The 26,262-nt window shown below is 34.7% G+C and overlaps 2 protein-coding genes across 2 annotated transcripts; both read right to left on the bottom strand.

The window, feature by feature from the left end:
• Window positions 1–11,570: 11,570 nt before the first annotated feature.
• Window positions 11,571–14,296, bottom strand: LOC137810758 (protein PHYTOCHROME KINASE SUBSTRATE 1). The gene has a single exon (XM_068612177.2). It carries the CDS (start codon window positions 13,609–13,611, stop codon window positions 12,127–12,129), a length of 1,485 nt encoding a protein of 494 aa, XP_068468278.1. The 5' UTR covers window positions 13,612–14,296; the 3' UTR covers window positions 11,571–12,126.
• A 3,167-nt stretch (window positions 14,297–17,463) lies between these two features.
• Window positions 17,464–22,379, bottom strand: LOC137810757 (S-adenosyl-L-methionine-dependent methyltransferases superfamily protein). Its single transcript, XM_068612176.2, has 7 exons — window positions 21,961–22,379; window positions 20,651–21,295; window positions 20,311–20,521; window positions 19,849–20,143; window positions 19,023–19,391; window positions 18,686–18,763; window positions 17,464–18,075 (listed from the first exon to the last, which is right to left on the bottom strand). The coding sequence occupies exons 2-7, from the start codon at window positions 21,293–21,295 to the stop codon at window positions 17,850–17,852; spliced, it is 1,824 nt and encodes a 607-aa protein (XP_068468277.1). The 5' UTR covers window positions 21,961–22,379; the 3' UTR covers window positions 17,464–17,849.
• Between the last annotated feature and the right edge of the window lie 3,883 nt (window positions 22,380–26,262).

The following is a 26,262-nucleotide window of genomic DNA, read 5'->3' as shown; positions in this document are numbered from 1 at the left end:
GCATACACCAAAGAGATGAATTAATTGCAACTATAGTACCATAATAATATACAAGTTCATGTATATGTATATTATTAACATCAATTTATGTTTAAAGAAAACATAATATCAAATTGTATAGGTCTAATTCACTGTCGAAAGTATACGAATCCTTAATTATATCTTTGATAAATTTAAGGTAATTTGTTATACTCGACTCATATTAAATAAGTCTTACTAAAGATTAATACCTGATTTATAAGAAGTGATACTTGAATCCACCTTAACTCCCTTATGTTAGGGTGGTTCATTGCACCTACTTTACAAAACATGATACATGGACATGTTTTATCTTCTCACCACCTGATATTTTTAATATATGTGACTTAAACTATCAGTGAAGGCAGAATATCTTCTTTCTTTAATCAATCTTTTACTTAATATTATGATCACTATAAGCTAAAATATCATCCTAAGTACACTCACATACAACCACAATAATCCACAATATAATTCCCACGTACCCACACATAACCGCAATAGGTAAAGATACCATTCCACGTATCCACACAACATCATGTATATCTCATAACCTAATCATATTTCATCATCTCATATATTCATGTGCATTTTTATTAAAACATATATGAACACATAATATATATATATAACTACAATATCAACATATATTCCAACATATTATTCCTACTTGAAAAAAAAAATATCGCTTAAGCAAGAAAGAGATCAAAAGTCTCTCTCTCTCTCTCATCCTCTCTCTCTCTCTCTCTCTCTCTCTCTCTCTCTCTCTCTCTCTCTCTCTCTCTCTCTCTCTCTCTCTCTCACTCTCTCTCGTCTCTCTCTCTCTCATCTCTCTCTCATCTCTCCTCTCTCTCTCTCTCTCTCCTCTCCTCCCTCTCTCTCTCTCCTCTCCTCTCTCTCTCTCTCTCATCTCTCTCTCTCTCTCTCTCTCTCTCTCTCTCTCTCTCTCTCTCTCCTCTCTCCTCTCTCTCTGCTCTCTCTCTCTCTCTCTCTCTCTCTCTCTCTCTCTCTCTCTCTCTCTCTCTCTCTCTCTCTCTCTCTCTCTCTCTCTCTCTCTCTCTCTCTCTCTCTCTCTCTCTCTCTCTCTCTCTCTCTCTCTCTCTCTCTCTGAAGACATTGGTGCTTCATCCGTGAAGAACTGCATTTCAAAATATGGTTGACATAAATTAGTTTTAAGATAGATATATGTTCAAGAATTATAAAAATAATTTAACATATCATGTTACCCCTTTCCAATCACTTTTAAGGCCTACTCTTACAATGATTATCAATCATTGCATAATGTAATAGCCGCACTCATAGCTTCCTGGTTGTTTATTACACTATAATTCAATAAAAAGTAAAAGTTAGTATATTGATAAACAATGAAAAGAGAAAAAAAAATTACAAATCTTTAGTCTTATCTAGCTCAAATTTTGAAAATTTGAATTGGATCGACCTTTTAGGATGTTATATCCACGCCATGAACTGATTAATACAAAAAACTTCATTAGTAGATGGTTAATTAGTAACATACAGAGTTAAGTTTATGTACTTACATATCAATGATATCAAGACTTGGGGATATCTTCTTGTGTAGGGAACAAAACCACACAGCAGTCTTATCAACTATTGATAAGACAAGTAACTGCCAATGACGCCCATATCATCCATGAAAAGAGTTAATAAATATTTAAAACATGAAATAGTAATAATTGACGACGTATAATTAAACTTACTCATTAATAAAAGGGCATAAATAAATTTGTTTTCCCTCTTTTTTCCAGGGTGTTAGTGATGTATGATTGGGTCTCATTTGCCTTTGCTCTAGTGGGATTAGTATATGCAAGATCTAAGATTCCATACACATTTTTCTTCTCCTCAGTGAGACAGACTCCATGCAAAAACCTACAAGTTATTAGTTAAAGCATAATCAATAATAATTTAACATAAAGTAAATTGAAATATAGGTAAAGATACTTACATCATAAAATATTGAATAATATTTATATTGAGCTTTTGATCCCCAGCTACAAATTCTAATAAATTTGTCATGTATATGTACAGTGGCAGTTCAATGTTTACTTCAAAAAAACGTATCATCCCAAGGAACTTCAAAAGGTTCTGGACCAATCTGTCTAGCAAGTACAGCTAAGGAAGCTATAGGATTGTCAACCGGAACCTCATGCTTCTTTTTCGGACTTGGTTTCCGACGAGGTTTAATAAATAACATTTGTATTAAATTATATGTAATATATAAATATAAATTAATATAATGAAATGAAATTATTATCGGAGGTTCTGGCATAATTCGAATGAGGTGTCTGGGAGGCAACGAATGTTTGAAATGCATCGACCACAGTGGTTACCTCATCTGAAGGTAGTGGAACACGAGCATCAGGTACTCATACTCTTTCAATTGTTACCTTCACCACATCAGGGGAGAGAGGAATGTTATGTAAGGTGGTGGTCTCTTCATAGACTTTTCCAATGGCCACCACCTGAGGAAGCATGTCGTCCGCTACCAGTAGCTCACATTCCCTCGTCTAGACAATGATATCCTTCCCTGATGTTGTAAGAGTCACACAACTCCCCTTTGTGCTATTGGGAGTGGGACTAAAAATGGGTTGAATCGGCTCATCACAAACTTGTTGCGATAGAAACTCTTGTCGCAACTCTAGCCGCATCCGATCAGTCTTCTTTCTCATCTCCTCCATTAATTCTTCACGTATCTTAGTCGTCATTTCTGCTTTGGTCTCTTGGGGGGAGGAGGATGAGTATTGTTGTGTAACTCCAAAATATAGTTTAATTCCAATCCCTAGTCCAACTGCACGACCATGGAGCTCAGGTCGTCTAATAGCTTCAACCAGGATATCGTGACGACCTTCAGAAACAAAATTACCTTGGGATTCCAAGGAATCCTACGAGAGACAAAAATCATATCACCTTTTAATATAATTAATGTTTTAAAATAAATGAAAAAAGGCTAAAAATAACTTACAATTTTTTCGATGATAACCCCTGATTGCTCAGAACTTGGTTTACCCGACTTTTTAATTCAGGCCCTCTTCCATTTTACATGGCGAAAAGGTGTTGATGGAGGAAAAGTGACCCCTGTTTCCACATTCTCGAACGCAGTCCCCTATCTAGATTGCTCATTTTCCACCATCAGTGATTGCTCAAGCTTTCGATACCCCGAACGAGACAGTATGTGCGGGGTAACATTCTTTAAAGCTATCTCTTGAGCTTTCTTTTGACGATCCCGTCATAATTGAAATAAACAAAGTGAATTAAATAATATTAACTTATTAATGTTATATAAATAAAAATAGTTAAGTAACTTCACTTATCATCTATGGCCTTTCCTTGTTTTTTCTCGTGTAAAACGACATACCAATGTTCTAGCGTGGGATCTTTCACGTAGAAAACCCTGAGATTCTTGTTGAACCATTATAAATGGCTCATCTCGATACCCTATCTTTCGAAAGTCCACTAGTGTGAATCTTGATTCATCAATTTTAACCTCACTTTTATTGTCAACCCATTTACACTTGAAAACTGGAAAGAAAAACTTAGTGTAGTCAACCTCCCATATCTCTTCTATAAACCCATAGTTTGCCATTGATCCAAGTACTGGATTTGTATCTTTCGAAGTCGAAAACTGCATTGACTCGGGTTCAAGAGTAATACCAGAATTTTAAATTGTACTTTTTTCATCCATAGACTTTGTGTAAAATATACAATTATTCACTTTGTACGCTTTACAAGTAATGACATCAAACTTCAATCCAGCAGAGATTAAGGTCTCTGATGCCGTTGAATCCTTTAACACCTCATCTTTAAACCAAGGCATGAAAGTTCTATTATGTTCCACCAAGACCCATTTCTCTGATGGTTTTATGAGCTTCTATGTAAGGTATAACTTCGTCTGTGTTATTCAATATATACAAATGTGCTTGGAAGACTTTTGATCGAGATTTGCTTACAATATTCACACCAACGTAAACATTTACTTGTAGAACGCCTGTGGTGCCATGAATTAGCTGAAAGACTTATTGGATTTGTTTTTTACATGTACTCTGAATAAAATTCAATACTTTCTTTAGCTATGTACCTTTCAATCATTGAAGCTTTTGGACGATAATGATTTTTCACATAACCTACCACTCAACAGGATACATCCATCTTAAGTACACTGGTCCACACAATCTAACCTCTCTTACCAGATGCACAACTAGATGAACCATGATGTCAAAAAAAGATGGAGGAAAAAACATCTCCAATTCACACAAGATAACGACAATTTCATTTTGAAGTTCATCTAGTTTTGATGGATCAATGACTTTACAACAGATGGAAGAGAAGAATGAGCACAGACGAGTTATGGTATGTCTAACATTTTTTGGTAAGATCCCACGAATAGCTACCGACAACAACTGTTGCATCAAGATGTGGCAATCATGAGACTTCAACCCAATTAACTTCAAATCTTGCATTGACACTAGGCTCTTCACATTTGAGGAATGTCCTTGTGGCACTTTCACACCCTTTAGACATTGAAAAAAACTAATTCACACAAGATAACAATTTTATTTTGAAATTCATCTAGTTTTAATGGATCAGTGACTTTACGATAGATGGAAGAGAAGAATGAGCACAAACGGGTTATGGTATGTCTAACATTTTTTGGTAAGATCCCATGAATAGCTACGGGAAGCAACTGTTGCATCAAGATGTGGCAATCATGAGACTTCAACCCATTTAACTTCAAATCTTGCATTGATACTAGGCTCTTCACATTTGAGGAATGTCCTTGTGCCACTTTCACACCCTTTAGACATTGACAAAAACTAATGACGACTGGGGGCAAATATGTACGCTTACCCACTTCTATGGGTGCCAACTCACCTTGTATGTTCATCTCAATCAAATCTAAACGAGCATTTAGACCATCCTTCGTCTTCCCGATAATGTTAAGAAGTGTACCAATTAAGCTATCACACACATTCTTCTCAAAATGCATTACATCTTTACAATGTCTGACTTCTAACCTCGACCAGTACGAAAGATCAAAATTTGTTCTTCCAAATGTTTGTCACAGATGACTCTTCTTTTTACTTACCGAAGGTGTGGTCTATGTTATTTACCTTTTCGTAAATCTCAACACCAGTTAATGGAGTTGGTGGACCACTAGTCTCTTGGTGTCAATTAAAGGTTTTTTTCAACCTCTGGTAAGGATGATGACTTCTAAGAAACCTCTGATGCTGAAGATATACTGTCTTCCTTCCATGTTTCAATTGTTGAGAAGCAGTGTCTTCTTCGCATATTGGACATGTTTTATGACCTTAACACTATAACATGATAAGTTACCATATGTCGGAAAGTCATTGATGGTGCAAAATAACATGGCATGAAGCTTGAAAGTTTCATTAGCGAATTCATCAAATACTTCAACACCCTGGTCCCACATTAACTTCAAATCTTCAATTAGGGGACTTAGATAAACATTTATGTCATTCCCTGACTGTTTCAGACCGGATATCATCATAGACAACATCATGTATTTTCGCTTCATGCACAATTCAGGAGGTAAGTTGTAAATAACTAGTAAAACAAGCCATGAACTGTGATTTGTACTCATATTACAAAATGGATTCATTCCGTCTGTAGCTAAACCAAGTTGGATATTTCTTGATTCTTTACCAAACTCTGGAAACTCATCATCAAATTTCTTCCACTGAATAAAATCAGCTGGATGTCGGTACATGTCATCACATTTCCTCTCATCTGCATGCCATCTAAGATTCTTAGCATCGTTTGGGTTTGCAAACAAACGCTTCATCCTTGGAATGATGGGAAGATACCACATAACCTTCATTAGAGGTCCATACTTTTCTATATCTTCAATAGTATCATCATCTTTTTGTTTCAACTTATAATGTGATAACCCACACCTCGAAAAACTTTTCAACAATTCAAAATCTTTCCGGTATAATATACAATCATTAGGACATGCATGTATCTTTTTATACTCCATACCCATTGGACAAAGAATCTTTTTGGCCTCATAATTACGATTAGGTAGAGTATTTCCCTCTGGAAGCATATCCTTCAACAATTGAAGCAATTTCATGAAGCTTTTATCAGTCCATCCATATATTGCCTTCAAATTCATCAATCTTAACACCGCCGACAACCGTGTGAAGTTAGTTGCTCCAGGATACAATGGAGTCTCTGCATCGCTTGACATACTTCCATATCCATGCGCTTCTACAAAAGACTGAGCTCCCACATCACGAATCATGTCCTCCAATCGATCATCATCTACAGTATCATGTACTGCATCATCCATGGTGGACCCCACATATTCTTCAATTACAGAAACACGTTGTAAATTTAACAATTCACCATGTCATGTCCAAGTTTTATAAGATCGAAGAAACCCATCAAATAGCAGGTGCTCCCTCATTATCTTAACATCCAGTATTCTTCCATTCAAATAGTTAACGCACGGACACCTGATCTTTACTCTCCATCATGACCACTATTAATCGCATTACGTTGTGCAAATTGTATAAATTCTTTTACTTCTCTTTCGTACTGATCACTTATGCGAAGAGAATTTATCCAATTTCGATCCATTATATTCTGAAATAGTCTTTCAGGTGTTTTCCAATTAGTGTTCTATCTCATGCGTTTACCGAGGATTAAACACCCATGGACTCAATACCAGCACGTATCAATTGTCGAGGGTGGAACACCCTCAGACTCAATACAAACACGATAGTTCTATTTTAAACTAACAACTAACATAATATAAATACAAATTATAATAAACACAAAATAATATAGATTTTAAAAATAAAAAATATAATACATAAAAAAAATTCATAACATTAAAGAAGAGATGAACATCTTGGCACGGCGGAAGCAGCAACGGAGCACACCGGAAACCAAAGAAGAACTCACGAAGGCAATGCAACAGTACTTTGAGTGCAACAAACCAAACAAAGTAAGATAAAGGAAAAAAAATTATATACATTTGTGAAGAAGAAAGAGAGCTCGAAGAAACTTACAGAGGCACGAAAGCAAAATCAATGAAGCTGCAAGAAGAGATGAAAAGTAAGCGCAAATGCGAGCAGGAGTGCAAACGCAAAACACAAAGTCGAGAAAGAAAATAAGAAAGAGTAAGTGGCGCGCTTATGAAATTAGGGTAAAAATGATATACGAATGCAACTATTACAAATAGCCGCATTTGTAAATCAAAGCGCTTGATTTACGAGTGTGGCTTTACCTATAGCCACACTTGTAAATCAAAGCGCTTGATTTACGAGTGCGGCTATTACAAATAGTCGCATTTGTAAATGAACTTAATTTCAAAAATTGCATTGTTTTTTTAAATACTGCGTATATTCATAAAGCCGCACTTAATAAACAATAGTTGTTTCTACATTTTGCGCTACTTCAAGTTATATAAGTCTATAAGCCTTAAGCTTAAAGAAATATCAAAATGTTAAACATTATAAGAAACCTTGTCGAAATGTATAGACACCCCTTATTGAAAATGTTTATTGTTAGAAGTCCTATAGAGACATAAGTTGTAACCATAAGACCTCTGTCATGATTATCTTTGATGAAGTGTTTCACAATTTCAATATTTGATCTTACCATGTGGTGCTAACTTATAAGCAATGCTCATTACTAACTTGTTATCAAAGTACAATTGCATAGATAAGTCAACCAATATTTTAAGGTCTTCTAGTATAATTTTTATGTAAAGTCTTTTTTCACACAATTTAAGGAAGGCCTCAAAATTAAAATTTTGCACTATAAGATACTTTATCTTGTTTCTTTTTGTTTCTCTGATTACTAGACTTTCTTCAAGAAACAAATGGTACCCCATGATAGATTTTTTGTCAATAGAAGAACTTGCAAAGTATGTATCAATATATATCTTCAAGGTCAAAGTATCTTCTTTTTTGAACAATAGTCCCTTTCTTGAGATTGACTTTTAATCTTGAAAATATTCTCAACTACTTGCACGTGTCTTTCTCTTGTATCACACATAAATTGTCTTACCGCACTAACTGCATTAGCAATGTCTAATACTGTGTGTGATAAATAATGAGTTTTCCCACCAATCTCTTATATTGGTCTTTTATACAAGAGATTTTTCTTCACTTATAATTTTATGATTTTATTCAATACAAACTTCTGAGGTTCTACATTCTACTTACCTTTAGGAAATTCAAGTACATATTTTTTTTTTGGGAATCTCCATCTTACAATAAAAAAACTTCTATTATAAGGAAATACTTAAGTTTTCTTAGACCTTTCATTTCAAACTAGGCCTCCAATTTTTCCCTTAAAATAATTTTTTTTGTTTTATCATTTCTTACAATAATCATATCATCCATATGGACCAACAATATAGTGAATTTACCTATAAAAGAGTGTTTTATGAATAAAGTATGATTTCCTTAACTTTGCTTGTTTCCTAAGGAAATCATTACTATTGTAAATCTCCCAAACCATGGTCTTGGAGATTACTTAATATAAGACATTCTTTAGAAGATACACCTTATTGCTTCCACAATGAATTTCAAATTCTAGAGGAATCTCCATCAACACTTCTTATTCTAAAGATTCATGAATAAAGAAATTCTTCACTACCAATTAGTGTAAACCAAAATATGTTTTCAAAGCAAGAAAAACTTGAATTGTATTGATCTTTGCTATTAGAGCAAATGTCTCTTCATGATGAATTCCATAACTTTGAGTGTATCCCTTTGTAACCAATTTGACTTTATATCATTCTATTATCCCATTTTCCTTATATTTCACTATAAGTTTTATTCTAATACATTCATTTCTTCTCTCATGACTTGTCCAATGTTTACTCTTCACGACTTCTTAGAACAAGGTAGAAATTTGTGGCATTAATAACAATAAAATTTTAGTGTTTATTAGAGAGATAGTTTGTACAAACATATTGAAAAATAAGATATTTAACACACAATATTTTTCACACTTTTTCAATGCAATGGGTAAATTCTCAATAACATTGGCCTTCTCATTGTTATTGATAAATGCCATAATTTAGTGATATTTCAAAAGATAAAAACGTGTGGACTTTAATTGTTAATAGATTTATAATTCAACCTCTAATTTAAGAATTTGAATTTTTTTACATATTTTTGGATTATGAGATTTATTCTCAAGTTTGTGCTAATTTTAGGAATATAGGGGAAGATAGAGATAAAAGGGTAAAGGAGGAATGGACAAGTTAAAGACAAGGAGAAAAGACAAAGTTTGAGCATTGAAAACTCGTCCAAGTAAGATCATTCCAGAGGAAAACTTGCTCTCTGGAACAAACTTACTCAAGTGAGTTCATTCCAGTGAAGTAGGATTTTTTCTCGTGAAGCTCACTTAAGCAAGCAATACCTTGCTTGAGAAAGATGTCACTTAACCTACATAAAATTAGGTTAAATAGAAGGTGTGAGGAAGAACCCTAGAGGACAGAGGGAGGATAATAGAGATAGAAAACCCTAGAGAAGACAACTGTCAAGGAGAAACACCTTAGATATTCTTTTTTTGCTTTTCATGCTTATATGTATAGGAAATTAGATAAATATATAGGAATATGAATATATATATATATATATATATATAATTTGTTGTTTGAAGTAATGTGTATCTGTTTAAAATTTGTATCTAGTTGGGTTTGTTAAATGAGTTAAAAAAAATACCATAATAGACTATGGTTGTTGACAACAACTACAATTTTGTAGTGTCTCAAAAACTACAATTTTGACAACGACCATAACTACTGTTAATAAAAAATAACCGTAGTCTATATTTATCTTAAAGACTATAGTATAGATGACGTGTTTATAAATTACGGTTTCAAAACTGCGATTAATGACTTTAAAAGTTACTGTTTAAGAGTTTTTTGCACTAGAGCAAACACATTTAATTTAACATTGAAACAGTACGCAAAGCAGAACCATGAATTTGTTGAGGCTCTTAAGTCCTCTTATGAATTTTGATTTCTTTGGGACACGACAAGACTTTTATCCTATCTTTGTCATTATTGATATAAGAATCAGATATGTTTTGCCATCCCCATCTAAATCAACAAACTCAAACCCTTAAATGCGTAGAGAATGTGTGGTTAGAATCTTAAATCAGCCATGTTAGGTCCTATTCATCATCCAACTACGAACAGATATACTCATATGTATACTTTACTTGCACTCTTGAGTCTTGATAAAGATATTAGACACAAGAGAACTAGAATTTGACATCTACACATGTTTTCGTGACATTTTTCAGCTTTAGAGGCTCTTTTTAGCTCCACGTGAAGGTTAGAGGGGTCCAATCGGAGAGCTTAAATGCCATCATCTCATTCGTGGCCCATGACAATCACTATGGTCATAATGATCAACTTTAGTCAGTGATATGTGAAAAAATAATGCATAGACATTAAAAATGACAACTGCATGCTAAATATTCTGATTATACTAGATTAAGTGAAGCATTAATCGGTTAATTTCCACCACAAACAAGGTTGCTCTACCAAACAAATTCGCAGGATAACATTATATTTTGCATATATATCTTCTCATTTTGCTTTTTCACTAATACATGGCTTATTGACCACAGTATCACATGGCTGCAACCTTGGCCAATGTCTTTGAATGGCACTATGAGAAACTTCATTAATTGATGAATGAAAAAGCTTCACATTGGTTGTATTCTAGAGGGAATGGAGCTACCTTCTTGGAGAAGGCCTTAATAATATACTCTCTATATATATACATGCATTTGAGTCATGAATAACAACATTTCATTTGATTGAATCAAGCATTGATTTGAGTAGAATGTAAACATTGATTTGCTGGGGGATTCAGCAAGTTAAACTAATTTTAATCTGTGTATGGATAACTGGAATGGCAAAAGAAAGATGACTAACTAGATGGACCACTTTATTTATGAGGTAGTTTTAGAATTAAAAGCAGCCAGTTTCATTCCTTGGTGGCTTTGTTAAGTTGTCGCTTTTGCCAGTTGAATATGGCTGTAAGGACATTCTCTCAAATTGAGGTTGGAAAATTATCTGTTGGACACCGAAACTTTGTCTGATCGGAAGCTCCTGATTCGTATCACATTTTGTCTGTATTATGGGTATAAGCTCTTGTTATCACATTATTAAAAAGTGCTGTTGGCATGAACTTTTCATCCATTGCACAACAAAAAGTTGAAATGATAATAACATAATTGCCTATGATTACCCCCTCGTTGCATTTAAAGGTTGATTAGCTTTACAATCATTTTTTTTTTCTCTTTTTTGTTGGTTGGATGCAGTTATAAAGATACATCAGAAATTTCTTTTTCCCTTTTCTTTCACTTGTGGCCCTAGAAGGAATGATCTGATAAGTCATCCTTCTAAACAGCTATGGTTCTAAGGGATCAGATGCAGCAATGCATAAAAGCAAAAAGCAATGGAACAAGCAGTCGCTTTGATAGGAAGAGAGCCTTAATGAGGCGGTTTCCATTGCTTTGACAATACGAGGTCGCCTTTCATATTCCATCTTTCTTCATATGAGATCAAATTCATGAATACAAAGCATCCAGTTTCATCTATATATTCTACCAGAAACTGCAAAAACTTCTGAAAGTGAACATAACAAAGCAAATGGAAGAATAAGCTGAAAATCAGCAAGAGGGAGACACAACACACTTCCCATTTGAGATGGGGCCTATGGACTATAAAAACTTATCTACTTTGCTACCATTATTGTTGGACAACAGATCTATCACACAAATTCAAGACGCATGATACATAATTGAACAAAGAGTAAACCCTCACTCTGGTCTCTTGTATTGTATACCTCAGTCATTTTAGTCTTCACCTTCATTTATTTTAGTCCCTAACTTCAGAAAATGTGATTCACATCCTTCATTTATTTTTATCGATTTTGAGGACTAAGTGAACAGCATTCTCAAAGTCAACGACTAAAGTAACATTTAGTAAAGTTAAGAGACTAAAATGATTGATGCATACAAACTAAGTTAGGATTTACTCATTGATGAAACTCCAAAATAGACACACATGTATTCAAGCAGCTACTAAATGTACAAGAGTTGTGAAGGGTGTGGTGAGAGTGAGCGCTGAAGTGGGGGTGTGGCATAAGCATGTTGCTTATGTCTTGGACCAAAACTTCCATCCTTTGTTTCTATCTTAAAATCTGTCACCTGAGGGTAGGTGTCTGACCTGCGACGGATTTGTGTGTTGGAACTAGGTTTCTCATATGCCGTAAAGGCATCCCCAGCAACACCTACTGCTTTCTGGCTCTTGCAACCCAACAGTATGCTAGGACGCCGCCTCTGCATCTCTTTGATGACTTTTGGTTTAGCATTTGAGGAAACTAAGGATGTCCTAATTGGACTCCTTGTGGTTGCTGTTGACCTTTGATCATCGTAATCTGACATAGCTGAGTACTCTAAGGCACTGGCAGTGGCTACACTCCACTCTATGCTTGCCTCACTTGGTGCATAACAAGTTGTGGGGCTAGCACAGCTAGAAACAATATTGGATGTCAATCTAGCGAGGAGGGAGTTTGATTTTCCTGTGAGACTTTCAATCTCAAACAAGTCTGAACTTGCATCACTCTCAGCATCATTGTAGTTTCCACCAGAATTTGCGGAGAAGTCAGTTTCTTCAATTTTAGGAGCAGCTTCCCAAGATGGTTTTGCCAACCTTCTATCAAAGCTCAAGGACTTGCTCCTGCTATCCAATATTGGAGAGCCAAACACTTCCAATGAATTCCTTGGCTTCTCTACTTGAATTTGCATTTTGACCAGAGTATTTCCTGAGCTAGAAGTCACAGCTGAGAGTGCTAAACTTTTCTCTCTGCTCAATCCCTGCCCCAACTTCTCTGGCCTTTGGAAATAGGCATCCTTGTTGATCAAGATTTCTGCTGCATGAGGCTTAGTCATTTTAACTAAATGATTAGCCTCTGGATCAGCATTGAAGATATTTCTTGAAGTTGCTTTTCCATTTTTGTTGAAGTTGATTTCACCTGCATGGTCACTAATATCAACAGAATTACTGTCAGAACAATAGCATTTGCAACCAAGACTAGATAGAAAACTCTTCCTCCGCAATTTGTTTTTCATGTTCTTGGAGGAATTCCTCACAGCACTCTGTAGCAGTGCACTTTGGCTGTTCAAACTTGACTCAGACCGAACACTTTGAGTTCCATACTGAACTTTGTTCTTTCTAGTTACTAGAGCTGTTTGTTCATCTTTCTGGGGCTGGTTCTTGTTTGCATCATTGTTAGCAACTGTTGGTGGGCTTTCCATATCTTCTCCATTGAAGTACTTTTCAGCTCCAAACACTCCAATTTCTCCATCATCTTCCTTCTTTGCTCCATGGTGAAGAGGCTCCTTTCTGTTGCTGGCAAGGCCATGGCCTGATTCAGCCAGGATCTCTTCTTTGTTGTTCAAGTATGAAGAGAAGGACGCATCACGTAGGTGGTAGTTGTTATTCTGAGAGTTGAAAGTTTGCAACTGATGGATATTGTTATTGGAAGTGGCTGCTAAGATAACCATAGTGAAAAGTATCAAAGCACTCACAGAAAAAGGCCCAACAGAACTTGTTTGCACAGAGGGTGATAGAAGAAAAGACCCAAAAAGAACAAAATGAGATTGAGAAAAAAAACAGTGGTATAGACAAGGATACTAAAATACTTTGAAGTAAATGAACTAATAGTATGACAAGTTTTGAGTGCTAAAAGGCCGTAAGAATAATGAAAGGTAGCAAGGTTGAAAAGAAAACTTATTATGTGAAGGGAAGGCTAAAACTGAGGTCAGGAAAGGGATGCAGAAGAGAATTTAAAATGAATTGCTGAATAACTGCCTGGAACATTTAAGAGCAGCTCTATAAGTAGGCTAATGGAATATGCAAAATGTCAAATGGGTAGGGCCATGTGCTTGTGGCCTAATTGACACTTCATCAATGGTTTTAACACAGATGAAATTCTCTTCGAATTCTGATGGAAAACAAGTTATATTAACATTCTGCTAAACATGGATTAGCACATATTCTTTCATAAATATGGAGAAAGTTTAGCCGCCTGTGTTAACAATGGTATGTCAGTTATATTGGAAGACCCTATGATTTGTCTCCTTCCAGGTGATAGGGTGATAACTACTGAAGAGAAACATGTTTTTATCCACTTTGGTTCTATAATATATATGTAGTCCCATCATTTTAAAAGTATTGCCTTTTTTTTCGTTTTCACAAGTGGATCTGACCCAGTGTATAGTCTATTCTAGTTAAATACACCTTTAACTAAAACAATATTGAATAGTCAAACCAGTCACTGAGATTTATTTGTGACAAACACTCAGCAGAAAGGTCACCCCTTGATATGGCCTTTGGGATAATAGCAATACAAACTCTGCCAAATGCTTCAGATTTAATTGGTCATTTGTTAACTTAGAAATTGCTCCATCATTACAAAATTTAATAATGTATGATAATTCATAATTAGGTAATAGTGTAAAAAAACTCTTCCTAATTTTTGTATTTTAATTATATTCAAGGAGCTTATTGGTACTAGAATGCAGTTAATGTGACTGAACTGCTGTTTGTGATGGAAGGATGCTCTGCAGATCTTGATTTGGTTAAATTTTGGAAATGAGCACTGTTTATATCTCCTTACAAATCTTCTTAGCATCTTCAAAATATAAAATACATTTAATACTTATCATAAAAAGAACTATGAAAGTACCAAGGAAGTACAAGAATTAAGAGGATGATGATGTTACATGAGTTATATCTTCCAATTTTATTTTTTTGTAATAATTTATAAATAAAATATTAACAAAAGAGAAAATAGGTAGGACACTGAAAGTGTAAAACTGTTTCACGATCAAACCAATCACCATGATAAATTTATTGATTTTTATAATAATAACTTTAAAAGTTAGATTAGTAGTAGTTTTTATTAGTTAATGATGAAAATTTTCTTATATTATTTAAACTCGAATAAGAAGTATATGAATTTAGTATCTTGAAAGCATATAAAATATTCTGTATTTTCAACACAAGTAAAACATGAGAATGTTATAAAAGATTTAAGATTTATCAGGGATGAAACATAATAGGAGTGAAGTAATGAACTCCATCTGTGTCAAACATTAGAGTTTAATTTAATGTGAATTCATCTCTCTGCATTATGCATAGCATAGAAGAAATAGTTTTGAAAAAAGAAAACAAAAACAAGTGATGCCTTGGCCTTGGAGAATAAGCAAGCAGCAAAAACTTGTCCATTTGAATTAGAGATATGTTGTCCACACAAAATAGACAGTAAAAACAAAGCAAGCATATATTTCTTACCTGTGACAATAATTAGCCCACCATATCAATCATATATATATCCAAACCAGACAAATAATATTGACAAGATTTCACAATGCTATTATACACCACACTCTAAGCTTACACCAAACAAAGGATAGATAATAAATAGTTTGTGCGGACCCCTGTCATAGTGGCTTTGGCATAGACAACCAATGTCCCTTATGTACTGTGACGCTAAAATTGAACAAGTACTGCTTTAAATCTCTTATCTTAGCTTAAATTCTTACAACAATTTCTATACCAGAAAGAAAGTGAAGAAGAGAAGACAGAAAGTGTGACGTTTCAACAACAACAACAAAGTCTGCTATATGAATCAAATGGTAATATTCGACAGGGTTACAATTGCTTTTTAAGACCAAATAATGGTAAAAAACATTATTTAAGAATAAGATTACCAGAGGTGAATTTTCGTTAGATGAGTATCCGAAAACGATTCAAATAATAAAAAAAGAATTCTAAGAAAAAAGTAACATTATTTTATTTGGACCAATTATATAGCTGTCCTTTAATCAAGCTATCTAACTGGTTAATCATTCATCACTTAAATGATATTTTCGTTTTGTACAATAAGGACATTCTAGGATTAGACTTTGTGATATTTAGGATTAAACATGTCTTTTGTTAGCATATATTATAGGAAAAATCTTCTGCATATATTTCAAAAGTTCCTTTTTATTTGTCTTTTGCCATGTTTTCTTCTGCATAGCTGTAAGACTAACTCCTGGGTTAGTAACTAAAACCCTTGCCCAAAGTGGTAATCCAAGGATTCAAACTCCAAGAGTTTTTCTGCATAGCTGTAAGACCTTTTTCCATTATGACCAATTACTATCATGTTATGTTACTTAGCCCTTCTCTGGAACAAAATGTTACTTAAAATTCTCTTAAAAAAACTGTTCCAAAAACGTAGATTTCTTTTTAGAAAAAATAATTCTTCCGGTGACCTTAATTATTGGGCCAGAGCTTGGGCTCTTTCCTGCTCCATCTGATTTACCTGTTGTGTCCACATCCAACATCATAGCTTACCTCACGTTCAGGAATTTGGTTGCAATTAATTTCATACCAACCTTCCATGCTAGTTCTATTGTGTTGTGTAGCACAAACTTGCAAGCAAGCAGGACCCACTTGCACTAGCCTGGCTTGTCTTGGATTAACAGCACTGTACCATGTCTAGATTTGACTAGATTTGACATGTGAGTTATGCTGTCCACTAGGGTAAATATCGCTCTCTGAGATTATTAGAATTAGAACCAAGATGATGGTATTGGAATGTTTTAGAACAACCTCGGCTTGTCTTGTGGTTAATGCTAGTAGGGTTCTGATCCCATCACTGAGTTGGCATATTGGCATAAACTTCTATATTCTTTTATCTTTTAACTCCTATGGCAACATTTCTTACTGCCACCTAATTTCCACTTTTCTGCCATTTTGACTATGTCCATTTCTAAGAAAAGAGCAACAGAGACTGGGGCACCAGCAATGCTTAGTGGAGCTTGTCGCTCTCAAAATAAGATTTGTCAAAATTATATATACTACTTGGTCACCCTCTTCAAACTGTGGAAACGTTTCTATCGCTATCATGTTAGAGAAAAGGTGGAAGTAAAAATGTCAGTCACCATGTACAGTCCCCACCACTCCCCCTAAAACCAAAATTATGCTTATTTGTCAAAAGGGCTATAGTTTATAGGTTTCATTTTCTCTAATACTAAATGAATATGATTCAACATACACTGAATTTGTAAGGAAACTCAGACTTTTAATCATTGTAGAACACATCCTTATAAAAAGAAAGACTGACAAATTATTCCTGTGAATAAATTCTACACCGAAAATTAATCTTATTGCTTGACCAAAACTAACGAAAATACTTTTTAAGTTCAGTTAAGAAGCCAAAGACTATTGGAGATAATTTAGAAGAAAAAAAAAACAAATTCTCACCAAAAGAACTATAGGTATAAGCAATAATGGTTCTGTTAACATAATGACCGATTATTAACTACCGTATAAAAATCGGTGCTTTTTTTCGGACACAATTGAAGTTGAGGAAGTGAACAATTACATTTAGTCTACGTGGGGATTTTAGCAAGGAAGAACCATACACTAGTTGGTTACAAAAAGTAGAGGCTGCAACTTCAAATTCAGAGAAAATAAAACAACTATTCAGAAAAGTCGATCTTCACTTGACTTCTGGATGTAACATTGTATAACAAGAAAATTAAATTATGAGAGAAAAAATGCCTATAGCCATAAACCTTGAACTAAGTGACACGCTTGTGATGGTTGTTAAGCCGTGTATCCCTGTGCCACACTTGAGATGATTAGTTATGCCAAAATGCATGCAAAGCCACACCAACTCTGCAAAAATAGTATATTGAAAGGTAGTAGTGGCAGAACAAGGCCAAGCCTATCAACTTGTCTTCTGTGATTACTGTGTAGATGTGGCATTCGCAACCCAATACTGCTTCACAGCAATTAGTATCTTCTCAGGAACAAGGGGACCATCCTCATGGTCCACCATTTTAGTATCCCATCTCATTCCTTCGATTAATTTCTTTACCTTAATCAAGGCATCAACTTCATCACGGAATATTACAGCACCTTCTGGGCGTAAAATCCGGTCCATCTCAAGAAGAATGTCTTCTTCATTGCATCTGCATTTAGTTATCACACATCATGATTTGAGGTACATGAATGAACACGATTTGATAAATGGATACACAAGGACTTAAACCAAGTGGTTTTAACTAGTGATAGTTGTTAGTTAAATCCACGCACATTATAAGCTCCAAAAGTCATTCAGAAGGATTGTTTAGACATCCAAGACTCAGCTAAACAAAGCAACTGAAAAAGATGTTACAGCAACCTGTCTGGAATGGTAAAACCACTAGCAGATACTACATGGAGAGTAATAAAAAAGACCAACAAACCATGGGAGAATGAAGCTAATTCATCATGAACACTTTCAGTTATTCATACAACAGTCAAACCAAACTACACATAATAAAGGACAGGTGATAAAGTTTTCAACAAAACATGACCACTCTGCACTGCAACCCTAAGGAAAGTTGTTTAAGCTCATTGCCAAGAAATCATTTTGGTAAAAGCAAAGTTGTTTAAGCTCATTGCCAAGAAATCATTTTGGTAAAAGCTACAGCTATAATTGCAAGCTAAGCAAGGCAAAAAAAATATTACGAATTGGTATTGAATAAATTTAATGTTAAAAGAGAAATGGAATAGCCATATAACCAAAGGAATACTTACTTATCCTTGTATAGACTAAAGAGACCATGGCTATGAATGAGGTCATATGTCCTCGGGTATGTAGAAAACGCTTCACACCTGGACATAAATGCACACATAAATAAGGAAAAATATTTAAGCAAGAAGCTGATTCCGAAAAAATGTATAGCTAGTCACGTTACAATTCCATACAAGATAGAATAATTAGCAGAAGACATGACTATGTCAATTTATATTTCTGGAAGTTATAAACTTTATTTGAATAACGGTACCACATTAGGATAGTTACTACAAGTCTTTAAATCATAAGATATAGACATGTCATGAACAAATTAAGGAGGAAGTTAGAAAACCATACCAATCATGATAGATGCCAGTAAGTCCTCGCTCATATATGACACCCAGTGTACTTTTCTCAGCTATAGTAGGCACAACATTCATGACCCATAACTTGGCTGATTCAATAGCTGCAGCAAAACTACCCAATCCAGCATTCATATCCATAATGTTGCGATACCTTCCAGAATCCAGGAGTGGATTAATTTTCTTATAAGCATTTACATGCTTTTTCCACTTTTTGTTATCATCTTCGTATGCCTCAACCGAAACTCCAGGCACAGAGCCACCAGCAATTCTAGAGGGGATGGCATAAAGCCTTTCTGGAAATGGCTTAAGATGAGCAGAAACTTTAGGAGTTGGAGTAATGCAGACCTCCATTTTCTTATACCTGTAGCCACAAAACAAAGCCATTCCGAGTAAGTACACCACTTTCTGCCGAGCATAAGCGTTGGTCAAACTTTTAGGATATATAATATCCAGAGATACCCTTGTGAGAACTTAAAAAGGATTGTTTTGTTTAATATTTCATGATATATGAAATAATGATAAATTGGAATCATCAAACTTTTATCATAACTACATGTGCAAACATCAAAGACATAGCAACAGTAATTACATTACATATTTTGTTTCCATTGGCTCCTCCATAACCGTATGGACATGGTACTTGATTACTGAATTTCTTATAATAGATAAACTTTTTATAACAGTTTTGTTTTCCTTTTCTTCCAGCTTTATGCACCTCTTGTATGCTTGTGTTTATGGTTAGTAGAAAGAAATATAAAGAATCCTAATAAAAGAATGTCAAAATATTCAAATTGTTCAAAACTAATTAAGGGGCATACCAGACATCATTAGCATCTGTCGACTCACAGAATTTAACACTAGAATCTTCTTGTCTGCTGCGACATGATTCGGAGTCTACAGTTTTTTGCCAAATGGCAATTTCAGATTTTTCAGACTTCTTCTCCCAGCAAAGGAGCTTAGCAACCTCTTCAATCTTTCTTTGTTCTTCTTCAAGATCCTCCAAAGTTCTCTGCCAGGATTTGTAGTTAACCTTCCAATTGATTGGAGGACCCGACAACACCCAATAACCACCAGGTCTTAGAACTCGGTCAACTTCCATCATATACATTCCATCTGCAAATAAAGGACGCAATATGCATTAGTAAATAGCTGTTATAACTTGTACAAGGCGCCAAATCTAAGAGCAAGCTAAGTAAGAATAAGCAAATAATCATCGTGCTTTCTTATTTACAGCAAGTACTTCACAGAGAAGATTATACTTAAAAATGTGGATATCTCACCATTTGCTCCCCAGGGAATCAAGCAGCGAGAGCAATGTGCCATGTCAAAAGCTGCAGATGGATAAGGCAATTTTATGGTTCCAAGAACACCAATGACAGCAGGTACACCTCTTTCAAGAGCAAACTGTACTTGGGCTTCATGAGAGTCCCTTGGTGCAAATGACATGGCAATAACATTTCGGCTCCAGAGATATGCACCCCAACTGGCAACCTGAGCAAAACAACCTTACATTAAGGACCCAAACATAAAACAAAGTACTCTTGTCATTAATCGAATTAACATGCAAAAGTGGGAAAAAAAATTGGTATAGCCCTGAGGAATTTGCAATGAAAAACATACCCCACAACCAGTGTCCAGTGCTGTCCTGACTGTTCCATCCTTTATAGGTATCACAGAAGCAAGCTGATCAATATATTTGTCTGCACCTTGCGGAAACTGAGTTCCACCACCAGGAAATCTGAAAACATTTCCCTCATACTGGATCCAGTTCTGAATGGCCTTCTCAACTGTAAGACTCTTGTAAGGTGCATTTGCGTATGGAACATAATCACGGCTTTTTGGCCATGAAAATGGAGTAACATATCCCTTAGGTGCTGGGATCAAACAGTGCAACTTTTCTTCCTCAGGGGGACAATGCCTCTCACGATAATTCATATTTTCTCTTGGAAAAGTCATGGCACGCCGTTGATCTTGGCAAGGGGTATAATCGATGAAATGAGCACTGCAAGGTTCAAACACCTTTGGTTTTGACTCAAACTCATCAATTCTGCTGACTTCTCCACCATGGTGAGAGTCAAAACTCAAATCAGGGCGTATATTACAGTCTGAGCCTTTCTTAGTAATCTCCAATGCTATGCTATCTCCCTTTCCAAAACCACTTCTCTGCCATGCACCCAGCATATAGAAGAAACAGCACAGACCAACTACTATAAAGATCTGCACGGAGCTTCTAGTCCTGCCATCACCTGAACTTGGTTTTGCCATCTGAACCAGAGAAACACCAGTTTTCATTCCGAATTACATAAATAATAACTCATATGATTAACAATGTATGATCCAGGAAAAAAGTATTAAATCAAAGCAAAATAATTGTTTCAATAAATAATTGATAACAATTAGCAAGTTCCAATTGACGAAATTAAGTTCCAATTATGAATCGTATCACATTAATTTCAATCAACATTAGGAAGCAATTATTAGTCTGTAATATATTGTAAAAGTTGAGGGGATGCAGAAGGAACTTCAGATCTTATACAGCATGGAATCTGTGTTCCATCGGTAGCACGTCTCTCTTGCCAATAAGGAGTGATCGCGCATTTGTGCACTACCAACGACAATACAAACATTAAAAGAGAACAAAACAAAACCAAGCACGAAACATACTTATGAACTAAACCCACATATATACCAGGTGAATCGTATGGGATCCAGCTTTAGGTAAATGAGATGCAAGATACGAACGAAGACGACCCACGAAACCTTTCTAAAGATAATTTACTAGGTGCCCAACAACATGGAATTTTTTTTTTCATGTAGAAACAATATGGATATTAAGAAAACCAAACTTTGAAAACACCCAGAAGAAAAATAACCAAAAAAGTAGGAAAACAGAAGAAAGGAAGAAAATTGAAATGAGGGAAATATCTCACCAATCATAAGAAGCTGCGGGAGCAATGGCTACGAAGATCTGGAGCCTTCTTGAGAGGAATTAGTTGAGAGAGAGAGAGAGAGAGAATCTGAGAGGATTTTATAAATTTTCTGAAGAACCAAATGATGATTTCCTTGCTGCATGGGCAGTGAGACGTGCCAATAAAAGTCTCTATTTTTTTTTTCTATCCAAATTCCAATCCGTTCACATGAACCAACAGCAGCGGAAAAGAAGAGAAAAGGAAAAGCTGAAAGAAAGTAAAAGGAAAAAAAAAAGGGAAATGGTAAAACGTAGTACTGTGCTATCAATATACCAATTATATAGCGTCTCAATAAATGTGCGTGTGTTACGTTGTTTTTTTTTTCGTTCTGAAGGGGAGAGTAAATTTGATGTGACTGGTTTATTACTTTGAAATGTCATGTCTTCCTCCACACATTCCCTATTTCTCTATTTATCTTTTTTAGAAAAAAAAAAAAAAAAAAAAAAACCCAGTACGTATAATATCAAGATTTTATTAAAGTTAACAATAAATCGCGAAAAATGTGAATTCACCGTAATTTTATTACGGAATTATTTTTTATGAATTTAAGTATTTATATAATGAAAATGTTAATAGATGTTTATGAAAGAAATAGAATGTTTTAAATAAAATGGAAACTCCGCGTTCGCGTTGATACATAAACGGTGGGTTGGAGGCACGATTGGCGGTGCAGAGAAGGGTCCCACGCGCCACCAAAAGTCGTTCATTGCGTATATCTCATCATCAGCGTTCATTCGTCTGAATGTAACCAAACGGTACTTAACAAATGTAACGCTCATCGTGGCGCGTGCATCTCACCTCCATGCCCCACCCTACCATGTCCATCAATCAATCCATCATGCTTCCCACTTCCTCACCACACTGCCTCTCGTTCCAGTAAACAATAATGTCTCTCATATTAACACAATTATGCTATTTTTGAAACATTATATTACAACTATTTTTGTGAAATTTTTTTATTATATATATATATTCTAGATCTAGAAAACGGTGTCGTTGAAGGCCATTGAAGAAAACATTGATCCCTTAGCAAGGGTACTTCGGAACTCAACGGCACAATAAATAATTATTTTCCCATTATTAATTTAACTTTAATAAAATTATCCGAATTTTTTATTGGAAGAAAGAACAAGTCCTTCACCTTCATACAATAGAATATTTTCGAAAATAATAAATTGCATGCGGAATATTTATAGTTTTGAGCCTTGAATTGAAAACGAAATACTGCATGATCCAACATGATCATAAATAAACCTCAAAATATCTTCATGAGGGGTCACGATAGGACAAGATCATGGTGACACATTATGGCAAATAAATATGTATGAGATATATTATAAGAATCTGTTCGATGTTCACAAAAAGTATTTATATTGATTTGACATACGTATGGCCAATATTTTGTTTTTAAAATTAGATATAAAAATATGTGTACTATTTATACAGTTATAATTTTCACCCTTTTAAATTGAAAAAATATATATCATTTTGAAATTACATTTCTATAATATTATATTTTCTTTATTTTTTTTTAAATATTAAACAAATATAAACATGAATATGGATGTGGATATAAATATAGTTATTATCCAATAAAAATGAAATAAAAAATTTATAATCATCCAAACAAAAATGGGTGTTGGTTTTTAATTCGAAAACAAATTAACAAACAATTAAGTATTCGTCTTTCAATGTTTTGAATTAAAATAGTATTTTTAGAAGATGTCTGAGAAAAAGGATGGAACAGATCTAGTGTCATGAATAATAATGTTTAAGAAGATTGAAAGTTAGATGAAGGTATTATAAAATTAAGAACACAGATTTTTGTGGTGACCAAGCCTAGCTATGCCGTCCCGTCTTTCCTCCTTATCTCTAATTATTTATTATCTTCTTAAATATGTCTCTAATTTTATAAGATAAATATTTGTATCTCTATGGATTATGGGTCTAGATAATATTTATTCATTGGTACAAAATTCGTTGTCGTATTGGTAGTTTTTCAATTCTTCAAAGTTTTTCCTCTCGCTACATGCGCACTCCGTCGGTCGGGTATCTGCGATTACACTCCGATGCTCAAGTCAGTGCTAGTATTTTAGTCTCTTCTCTTAGGATATAAAAAATGTACATTTTCTCCATTCAGAAGTCTTACTTATAGGTTGATTTGGGTCTCTACTTGTGTGGATTAGGTAATCAGTTTACTCAGACGTGTGTAATGGTCCTCAGAATGTGTGTAATGGCTTCCTGATCTCATGGGCGTGTATCTTGAAGTATGTCTTTGACTCATTTAACGCCAATTACAACAGCTTTATTTATTACGTATTTGCTCTATTGTAAATGTCGTTTGACTCGATCTTCGGTAGCCAACCAGTAAAATATCCTTTAAATAATATAATAAAAAAAATAATATTTAAACTATATATCTTTTAACTTGATGTTTAGTAATGCTCTTATAAGTACACAAATGTCTCTCACAGATGGTGGGGTTTTAGTTTTGTTTTGACGTGGTTGTGGATAAGATTATGTTTAATGGGTGGCATTTCATGGTTAGTTGATATTAGGTTTCAAGATTTAGATCCAATCAATGTCACATGTCTTGAATAAGATAATTAAATTGACGAAGCCAATAACATTAGATTTCAAAATCCTTAGGAAGAAAAAAAGGAAAGAAGGGGAAAAGGTGTGGAATGGATGCATGATCATCTAAATTAGAAGTAAAATAGAATTGTATCTAACTTAATTAAAATGAAATTGCAGGCTAACCTAAATTAGAGCTAGTTGGAGGGGAAATCAACCATAGTGAAGCAAATGGAACCGTATTTGGTCAATGCGACAATGAGAGAAGATGTTGAAAAATATTATATCCAAGTGGTTCAACATTTCTCTCAACACCATCTCCATCAAACACTATTATTTTTATCCAAAACATTTTTCATATTTCGTGTCAGAAAGGAAAGGTTAGGGGTGTGGTTAATCCCCTATTTGGTCTTCTGTGGTTGAGTTAATCACTTTGTATAAAAATGTAGGTTGATTGTGTTAATTCATTCTATATAAGAGTTGGTTTATGGTTAAAAATATTTTTAAAAAATTATAAATATAAATTTATTAATAAAATTTTATTAATTATAAACTGTACTCGGACGATCAATTCACTCATGACGGGTCGGCCACAAACTAGATCACTCAACCACGATTAGGTCACATGACGACGTGTGACCGACCGACCATTGGCGACGAGCCATGGGTTGACCAAGTCAGTAGAGTTAATCCATAGTTAAAAGTTGTTTAACACAACCCTAAACACAAACCAACCTCCTAATACGACTCATTAACGAAGATTTATTAAGGTAATATAAATAACACACATTCCAAGAACCAGGTACGTCATGATCTACAGTACTCTAACACTCGAGTGCTGACATCCCGACTGATTTGAGTGTTGAAGTGCCTTCTGTAGGTACCACCCCGCATGTGGAGTCAGACGACCGAAAGAAGAAAGGTGAAGCAGGAAGCTTGGAGCATACCGACCGAAGGTAGAGGCATAAGTAATTGTTCTCTAGGCTCCAAACCCGTTCGAGAACAAACCTTCTAATACGATCCATCAACGAAGGCCCATTAAGGTACCAGCCCCGCCTATGGAGTCAGACGACCAAAAGAAAGAAGACGAAGCAGGAAGCTTGAAGCATCAATGACCGACCGAAGGTAGAGGTAGAAGGAATTGTTCTCTAAATCCCAAACCCGTTCGAGAACATAAACAAATATGTTGTTGAATGGTTGAATTATTTTGACTAGCTTTCTTAAGAATTCATATAACAATGTGGAGTTAGGAGTTGTAAGTAGGAGGAGGAATGTCGTTTAGAGTTAGTTAGTCTCGATCGATGTTATTTTTAGAGATTGAAGATATGCAAGTTATGTCGTCGTGTTCCATATCTCACCTATGTAAGTGTGAATTATGTGAAACACACATAAGTAGATCAACGAATTGATCACGGACTAGTTCGCAAAACTTACTCCTTACTAATCTTACTCCTTACTAATATTCTTAGAAAAAGTCATATTTTAAAATATTTTTCAGTGTTAATTATCCTATAAAATAGACAAATTTTAATTAGCATAATAGTGTTATAGGCTTTGTTGAAACTAGATTATTTAGTTATGCAGTCGAATACCTCTAATAATTATGATAATAAAGGATTGAATTCTTGATAGTTTAATGATTTATGTTTAATTTAATTAAGTGTGAAGTTCATTAATAATTTTTAATCA

Source organism: Phaseolus vulgaris, chromosome 2, assembly GCF_051622355.1.
Source record: "Phaseolus vulgaris cultivar YP4 chromosome 2, ASM5162235v1, whole genome shotgun sequence".
In the NCBI taxonomy this organism is placed as follows: domain Eukaryota; kingdom Viridiplantae; phylum Streptophyta; class Magnoliopsida; order Fabales; family Fabaceae; genus Phaseolus; species Phaseolus vulgaris.
Note: the sequence above shows the minus strand (reverse complement) of the source record. Positions and strands in the feature narration are given on the sequence as shown.